The 9,270-nt window shown below is 36.1% G+C and overlaps 2 protein-coding genes across 6 annotated transcripts; one reads left to right on the forward strand and one right to left on the reverse strand.

Annotated features, from left to right (window-relative positions):
- On the forward strand, positions 1–3,947 carry LOC125480482 (NAC transcription factor 25-like). Of its 5 annotated transcripts, none has more exons than XR_007260826.1 (5): positions 1–279; positions 383–711; positions 922–1,531; positions 3,356–3,417; positions 3,623–3,947. XR_007260826.1 is itself a non-coding variant. In XM_048591382.1 (4 exons), the coding sequence occupies exons 1-3, from the start codon at positions 96–98 to the stop codon at positions 1,519–1,521; spliced, it is 1,113 nt and encodes a 370-aa protein (XP_048447339.1). In that variant the 5' UTR covers positions 1–95; the 3' UTR covers positions 1,522–1,531; positions 3,623–3,947. The 5 variants fall into 5 exon arrangements, 3 of the variants coding, with proteins under 3 accessions (XP_048447339.1, XP_048447338.1, XP_048447337.1); XR_007260827.1 differs by having other exon boundaries at positions 3,626–3,947; XM_048591382.1 differs by lacking the exon at positions 3,356–3,417.
- A 1,221-nt stretch (positions 3,948–5,168) lies between these two features.
- Positions 5,169–9,044, reverse strand: LOC125480481 (serine carboxypeptidase-like 31). Its single transcript, XM_048591379.1, has 10 exons — positions 8,691–9,044; positions 7,955–8,062; positions 7,500–7,595; positions 7,197–7,289; positions 7,023–7,105; positions 6,634–6,921; positions 6,296–6,426; positions 6,049–6,144; positions 5,850–5,955; positions 5,169–5,708 (listed from the first exon to the last, which is right to left on the reverse strand). Exons 1-10 carry the CDS (start codon positions 8,968–8,970, stop codon positions 5,559–5,561), a joined length of 1,431 nt encoding a protein of 476 aa, XP_048447336.1. The 5' UTR covers positions 8,971–9,044; the 3' UTR covers positions 5,169–5,558.
- Between the last annotated feature and the right edge of the window lie 226 nt (positions 9,045–9,270).

The following is a 9,270-nucleotide window of genomic DNA, read 5'->3' on the forward strand; positions in this document are numbered from 1 at the left end:
AGCCAACTCTCAAACCCTTTCTAAATCTTCATCAATTCATATTCGTATTTTTCTTTTCTTTCAAATATTAATTATTTGTTAAGAGGGAGAATTTGATGGAGAGCACAAATTCATCATCGGGTTCACAGCACCCGCAGCTTCCGCCGGGGTTCCGGTTTCACCCGACGGACGAAGAACTGGTGGTCCATTACCTCAAGAAAAAGGCCGCCTCCATCCCGCTTTCGGTCGCCATCATCGCGGAGGTCGACTTGTACAAGTTTGATCCATGGGAACTGCCAAGTACGTTTCTTTGGTTTTTTTACATGATATGAACTGACCTAATTCGCGTCTGAAATTAAATTTCAATTGTGGGAAAATTTTGATTTTGGTTTTGGTGATATAGGTAAGGCGACGTTTGGGGAGCAAGAGTGGTATTTTTTCAGCCCAAGGGACCGGAAGTATCCGAATGGGGCGCGGCCAAACAGGGCAGCAACTTCAGGGTATTGGAAGGCGACTGGGACGGATAAACCTGTTCTATCATCAATCGGAAACCACAAAGTCGGTGTGAAAAAAGCTCTTGTTTTCTATGGAGGGAAACCCCCAAAAGGGACTAAAACCAATTGGATTATGCACGAGTATCGGCTTGTCAACAACACCACCACCACCACCATCAACATGAGTTCTAGTACTACTAAGCCTCCTGATCCAGCTAACAAAAAACCCTCCCTAAGGGTATGCACTTCTTTTGTACAACAAAAAAGACATGTGTAGCACAAGACGGCCTGACTGAAAGTGTACGGCATATCGTGTTATCAGGCACAGTCCACGAATAGCACTTTCACTCACGCCATCATGTGCGACATATATCTTGTGCTCATTTTTTTTGTCATGACTGTATGATCTATTCCTTGTTATGTATTGTTGATCATGTTGTTGTTGTAGCTTGATGATTGGGTTTTGTGTCGGATTTATAAGAAAAACAAAGGGCCTGTGATGTCTTTAGATGGTGATCATTTTCTTCACAAGGCCGAGGACTCTAATAGTTCTATGGAAGATATGTTTCTCCACCCGTCAATACTGACAACTCAAAAAACACCACCGCTGCCGCCGCCACCATCATCAAAGCTGCCAACTACAGATTACACCGCGTTGCTAGAAAGCGATGATCACGAGAGCTATCTCGAGGGCATACTATCGTCAAGCGATCATCAACCAGGCTCTCACTCTCATCATCATGATCATGATCAGTTTGGCGCTATATCAACTTCCATCTCAAAAAGCAGCCTACCCTTGAAACGTCATCTTCCTTCGCCGTTTTGGAACGACGTGGGATCGATAGGGACTGCTGCTGCTGCTACTACTTCATCGAGAAAAAAGTTTCATGCTGATCTCATCAATGAAAACAACTCCTTTGTTTCTATGCTGAATCAGACGCCACAGGGTACGGCACCGTTTCACGCTAATGCTGCACTTCTTGAGTTGCTAGGAGATGGGGTTTTGCGCCCACAGTTTCAACTCCCAAGCATGAACTGGAATTCCTAGTTTGGTTTTGGTAAGGTTTCGTATATATGTTTTATGTTATTATATTTTTTTTTAATGAACATGTGATTTAAATTTTTAGTTTAGTTTCACTCTCAAATTATATACTTGTTATATAGGCGAAAACAAATATGTTATATGTAGATACTTAAACAATTGATAAAAAAATTAATTTGATAGTTTTATCCAACTCTAATTTGTATTAAGTGTGAATATATAGAAACCTTGATTTATTTATTTTTAAATCAAAAACGATATTCTACGCTAATGTATACTAATGAGTTTAGCACGCCTAACCATCAGGACAATCTATTCCTTATTTTTTTAATGTGGTATGAATGATAGGTGTATCAAAAGAAAAAAAAAATGTGGCGTGATCTGAAATTATCTTGGTAAAATTCTAGCCAGTTCCCTCACCAGGCCATACTTAAGCCACATGAGATGTTTCTCAATTACGTACCATAAACCCATATGAGATGTTATCTACATTTATGCACAATTACTTAATATACACTAATAATTTTCGACCTTCTTTTTATTTATTTATTTTGCACATTTATAGAACAGCACTAGGCAATTCGATTTTTCTTGGAAAAATGGTTTTAATTGTTAGAATTATTTTCTTTATTTTAATAAATTTAAAAACTATGTAGGCCAGCCCAAAAACCCTTCGATTAAAAGCTAGAATTTTTAGAACTATTAAAACGACTTTAAACTAATGAAGTTAACTAGGCGTGCATGCAGCAAACTGAAGGAGTTGGGATTCCACCATAAAACTAATTTGTAATATGAAGATTAGTTCAATTACTTATAACTTATAAGCACATGCAATGTCATCTCTCGTCAATGTGAGATTCATTCTCAACATACCCCTTAAGTGTGGTAAAATTTCAAACCTAGCACGTAGACAACACAAATCGGGTGATGTGAAGTACGTGTGTATGATGGGCTTCACACATTGGACCCCCTGATGTGATACGTACCATAAAAAAATTAAGATTCCACTATAAAACCAATTAGCAATTTGAAATAGACCAACTACTTATAAGTCCATACAGGATTCATTCTCATCACAAACTTGCACGAAGCTTCTTTCAGTTTTTTTAGTTGTCTCCAATATATTTACTTTCTTTTGACTGGCTAGGGTTTAGCTATCGGCTAGCAGGGCCTTATTTCATTTGTTTAATCTCTTTCATTTTTAACATGAAATGTTAAATTCTGTCTAACTAAATATATGATTTTGTATCTTCATCAAAACAAAGGATTTCGTTTTATATTTTTGTTGTAGATATTACCATCTTTTTTTCTTTTTGGACAAGACACAAATGTTCTTTATACCTTGTTATATTATTTTAAAACTTTAATAAGAAATATTATCAAAATAAATCTTTATCAGTTTAGAATTAATTTATTAACTAGTTCCGGGGCGCAGTATACCTTGGGCTTCGGAAAAAAAAAAACAAAACTAATGGCATAGAATTTTCGAGACTTTATAAAACATATGATATGGACACAAACCATAATATTAAAAGGACTGATAGTGATTATTGACAGCCAAGTGGCGCAAATCTAATTGAATGTAGGAAGAAAAACCTAAGATAATATATGAAGATATGGAAAATGGGGAGAGAATCAGTGAGGCCAATATTTTCCACGAAATGATGCATGATTATTCCATGTCGCCATCCGCCGTTGATTACAAGATGAGATTTTGGGTTTCACATGTCAAAGTGGCAAAAGTTGGCATTTAATGACGCGATAGAATATTTCATCCGAGCTAATTTTTTCTCTAATTCTAATTTCTAATGCACATTATGTATCGCCCTGGTAATGGCAGGCTTATCTCAAAAGCACTTCCACCTAATTGTCGCGTTTTCTTGATTGGCTGCAGTTCATAGCGTACGTGTCCTTGACCTATTTGCCCTAAATCTTAATTGATTGGAAAAATAAAAATTATGTTTCGCTATTGAAAAAAAGCATGAAGTACTGTTGAAATCCAAGCATAAATGGACAAGTGTCCAAATACAGTTTAAATTCAATTATTCAAATACGTGTCAATTTGTGATTGGTTTTTTAGTAATACTTGTTGCTTTTTTTTTTTTAGCAGAGAAGCATAGTTCGAAAAATAATATGCAATGCAAGGTCTGGAAAACTCTAGGGAGACATCATTTTTATATCACATTTGTGTACCATACGATGTCATAAGTGATGTGTAGATGTCATGTCAATTAATGAATTTATATCATCAATTGAATGTTGATTATATACATCGCTTATTGCATGAAATGGTATACAAGTATAGTATAAATATGTGATCTCCTTACCATTATCATCGTACAAAAAAACTAAGATCTTTTACATGATGTTTTGTAAATGTCAAGAAGACATATTTGTATCTTGTGGAAGTAAGAAATTATGGATCCACGGAATAATGCATTCTATATATATATATATATATATATATATAAGACATCATATCTTCATTACCACCTAATTAAACATGCTTTGTAAGCAATCACTTTCTCTAGTTAAGAAAGAGAACAAAATATCTTTATGAAAATATCCACATAATTAGTCCATTTGGAATAGAAATCGGAAGTCACCCAAAATCTTAGTATAGTATAGGCATTTCATAATCATCTAAACATTGAAAAGGAGATATCATTTTCATTTCCATCAATGACAGATCGACATCCCAACCCACGTCCACACTTTTATTTGTGCACTGATTGTGTAACTTGAAATTGTTCAAAAATCGTTAGAGACTTTTAGTTCAAGTAATTAAAAGCATTTACCCTTGCACATGAAGTTCTGTGTTAACTCCCACTGCCTCCCATATTGCTTGTAACTTGTGCAAAATATTGAAACCCCTTGAGCCATTCCATGACAGTGGCATAATGTCGATTGTCCATTGAGCCTAATCAAACAAGATTAGTAATTTCAAAATGACTAATGGGTACTTACTAGAAAAAAGAGTGATTCTTTGTACACTCAAATTTGGTCTCTATACACTTTTGTTTTTCTGAACATCTAATTTACTTCATTTCTTTGATCACCCAAAATAATTTATTCATTTACATTTTATGAATTTATTTTTCTCTAAACACTCATTTTTTATTTTTTTTTTACACCCATTTCCCTTACCCAACTTGAAAGGTTGAATTTTTGGGTTATCTGATTGGTCTCGAATTCAAGAGGCAGATGAAGGGGTGTGGGTATTGTTGGGCTGGGATTAGGGTGGGAGGGTGTGGGGCGCAGATGGGGCGGAGGATATCTGGGTAGGAAAGCTTACTTTCTTCTGTCTTTTCACCCACCATTCAACTTAGTATTCATTCTCCTTCACAGACAAACATTTCAAATATTTCTCGGAAATTATTTCATAATGCACCCAGCCCCCTCCTTTGCTCTGTCTAATGCTAAAAATAGATAGTATTCCGGTTAATTGTGATTGGTATCCACAGCTGATACTCTAGATGTTGGTCTGAGCTAGGATATCTGGTCGACAGTTGATATTTTAGATGTTGGTCTGGGTGAGACTTATATGTGTACCACATCAACACACTTACAGAAAATTTGACAAAAAGGTAACAGAAGAACCAAATTGATTTCGAGACTCATTTTTAGGGACCAAATTGAAGGATTTTCTATTCCAAGGACCTTTTGATTGAAGGGTTCAATTTCAAGACCAAACGAGGTAAAAACCCTAAAAAAATTGATAGATGTACAGATACGAAACTTGAATATACAAAGAACTACTCAGAAAAGTAGATACCAGAACATTTGAATGATATCTGAAGGTTTTATTTTGCATCCGTAGTTTTGTATATAATACTCGTTAATTTCTTGGCACCGAGGGCTTTATTTTATATAGAAATATTTGAAGGGTTACCCCTCTTGATGTGTAAACCAACATTGTTATCCTTTATTTTGGCTATATATAGTCTTCTACTACATATGTCGTCTAGCAATAGTTGGTAAAGTACTAAGGGCAAAATCATTTTGAGCCCTATACAGATTAATATAGGATCTACTTTAATTAGTTACACTCGAGAGGCGGGCAGAGGTTCACCAATGAGAAAAGACGTGAATAAAGCTAGTGAGTTGCTTGGTTTGAAGCAGGGAACTGCATGCCCAGCTCCTCTAAATGTTGCAAATGTAAGACCTTCATATTCTTGAAACCATCCACTGACCTGCAACATATACCATAATCCCAGATCAATTAATTTGGTAAAGTTGAATTAACAGAGAACAGAAAAAAGCTATATCATCATAGTTTTAATTATTTATGCCAACTTCAATTTTTAAAGCTAGCTAATTAATCAACTAATTACCTGCTTCTCGTGGTACCAAGGTCTCCATGCTTTAGTAATAGGCAATCCCAGAGCACTCAAGCTGTATCTTGTGGAAAGCACAGGAACTCTTCCATCTGTGTCTCCGCTGAGCCATCCGAAAAATAAAAACATAAGCCGGCGGGGTTTCATATTTTTTATATTTATCAAGGAAATCGATGCTGAGGCAGGAAACATCTACCTGTACACCCATATTCTAAGCCCTGCTGCAATGAGTTTCTTGTATATAGGGAGAACAGACGGCTTCGTATATGCCCAGTCGTCGAATATTGTTTTGCTACAACCAAAATAGTTGAAGAACATGTTCTCAGCAAGTTGGAATTTCTTGAATATACATATATTAAAGATAAATGACCTTGGAAAACATATTAAAATGAATTATAACTGCTACTTTCAGAAAAGACCGAGAGGGAGGCAGCGTTAATTACTTGCAGATGCTCCAGTTCTTGAGCCGGACACCATCACTAACATGGAGGGCCTTTTGCACATCTGGTCTGTTATAGAAGGTTTTTGAATATTCATCGAGACATGGATCGTAGCCACCCATAATCCTTGGCATCTGATAAGAATTAATCATGAACATTAAACTAATTAAATGTGCCTAAAATATCTGTTGAACCAAAAATTCATAAGTACAGCATGTTCTGATGAAAAAAGTTGATATACCAATTCTCTCCTAAAATTGTAGAATTAAGGACATAATATATCTGTATATCACTGTACTGGTTTATAAAATTTATTTAAAAAAAAAAAAAGGTTTACTCACCATCGTAGATGTGCGCTTCATCATGACGTGCATCGACCCATCATTTGAACTTGCTGTATCGCCGATGCAGACTGAGGTGTAAAGGCTGTAAATATCTATCTCCCCATACTGTTTTAGCAATTCTTCCACAGCTAGAGTACAATCCTTGTTACTCCAAGTATCATTTCTGTCGAAATCACAGCTTTCGCCTATTACTTTGTGAGTTTCGTCTGATATCACAGCATGACTCCAAGCATAATCTACCAGACCTCTCCAGTCATCAGCATCAGATGTTTCAGGATTACCCAACTGTACATCAAACACAAGAAATTGAAATGACAATTTTTTATTTATTTATTTGATGTCTAAACGGAGCTAGATCCTTTTTATTGTTTCCCAAATGACCATACCAGGATACCCTTGAGATCAATATGGAGGGAAGGATTATTGTTCTTGTCATATATGAGCTCAGCGAGTTCCGGAACATACTTTCCTGTTAACAAAGACCGAGAAGAATTAGGGTACACAAAGGAAGTTCAGTTGCAGCACATGGTCAAAAGGGTGAGGGACTGAGAGTGACTTACCTGCATAACTCTCTCCAGAAATGTAGAAGGTCCTTCTTCTGTATGATGGGAACTTGAGATACCACTTATGCAAGAAGTTATACGCATCATTCGCTGAATGAAATCCAAGGAACAGAATGAAAAACATATCAGAAAACCAGATTAAAATCTTCTAACAGTCATGAGACTCGTCATTAATTAGGTCAAAATATATAAATTAACATGTTTGGAAAATAAATAGAGCAGTAATACTTGCTTATTATTGCAAATAGTAATATCAATTGCTAGAGAAATATATAGCAGTCAACTTTTAAAGTAACTGACCTGTAAAGCCATCTCCGAGATTATCATAATCACTAGTTGTATTAGAGTATGAAAAGCCAACCCCAACTGGAGATTCCAAGAATAACATGTTGGCCTCTGCGTCATACACTTGCAAATTAGGGCGCACAATTACTAGAAGCAAATGTGATGTTTAAGTGTAAAACATATGACATAATTTTGAGTGCAACCAATGGTATATCTCGTTTAGTTCTCTCTCATTACCGACTAGGTCGCTTAATGAGAGAGAAAGATAGCAGAGATATAAAACCAGTTGCATGGTAAAATCCACCATAATGCAAGGCAGAACTTTAGGTGCAACAAATGATTTAGCCTGTCTCTCCCATAACGTGGAAGATACATAACTGATTACATAGCACAACCATTGATATATAACATTCTCTCTATTTCTCTTATAACGTGGCTGGTTTGATGATGAAATTTGAAGCACCCAATACCTTTATTCCATGAGTAGTTATTAGATTTAATTCCATGTCCATCAGTGTCCACTATGAATGGACCAATCTCTTGGGTTGCTCCATATCCCACAGAAGAGCACCCAGGACCTGAAACATAGAGCATCTTGTCATCTCAGCATATAACATAAGAGGCAAAAAGTTGCAGGTGGGGATTATGTATCATTGAACACTCTTTGGATGAGTTGGAAAGGACAAGGGATGACCTCCACTAAAGCAAGTACAATAGGATAATTAACCACCCCATAATCCAATACAAACTTTATTTAATTGTTCATTAACACAAAATAGAATGTTTATAGCATGACGAACTGTCTAAAGGTTAGGAAACATGAAGATATCAAGGAACCTGTGGTTTGCTTCCTCCTCCACACATGCATGATTATGTATTTGGCATATAGATAATTGCATACTTAGTCCAAAATGGATACATACATAAATATATATATATATATATATTCACACACACACACACACACACACACACATAATAGCATGGAATATATCTATATCGCTAAAAAGATAATTGCAAGCTGATTAATAATTGCTCCCGGCTAAGATGATCAGGTTTAAAATCCAAAAACAAATTGATCGATAATGTATAAATCTTTTTCTCATGCTTAGTCAAATTAATTAAGTGGTTTCAGTCAGGTATCACCATGATTAAGGCACTGATCATATATAATATACAGTTTTGATATTGCTCATGAGTGCTCACCTCCATTAAGCCACAACACCAGAGGTTTTCCATCTGGGTTGGACGCAGCCTCATAAAACCAGTAAAAAAGAGCCCTCCCATTTGTTTCGTTCACGGTCACATAGCCTGCATAGTGCTTAAAGTCTGCAGCAGGCTGGCCGGGCAAGTTGGTCACAAGGTCCTGAGTCCTCATCCGTTTCTCAGTACTAGACCGTTTCCTTCTACCCGAAACAGGCTCCACAAACAGCAGTGCAAAAAGAGCCAAAACAAAGAAAACTGTCGCTTTTTGTACAAAATTCATATTGTTGGATATATGGAAGTACAAAACTCAAACTATATCTTAGCTAGAGACAGCTACCACAAAACAAGGATAAAACATAAGCGAATCCACGTCTCTATTTATAAGAAACCATACGAGGATGATATAAAATTGAAAAAAATTAAAAAGCTAGGAAAGAAAAAGAAAGTAGATATCTACGTGGCAATGTAATTTTTTTAATTTCGTTGAGGAATCTGGCATTGACATCTGACGTGGGTTAATTACGCAGGCTCGGCTACTAGGGTATTCATGCAGGAGAAGGAGTGTGATAAGTGGTAGCTC

Source organism: the organism of the source record quoted next, unplaced genomic scaffold (assembly GCF_019419815.1).
Source record: "Pyrus x bretschneideri cultivar Hongxiangsu unplaced genomic scaffold, Pyrus_bretschneideri_v1 Contig33, whole genome shotgun sequence".
NCBI lineage: Eukaryota > Viridiplantae > Streptophyta > Magnoliopsida > Rosales > Rosaceae > Pyrus > Pyrus x bretschneideri.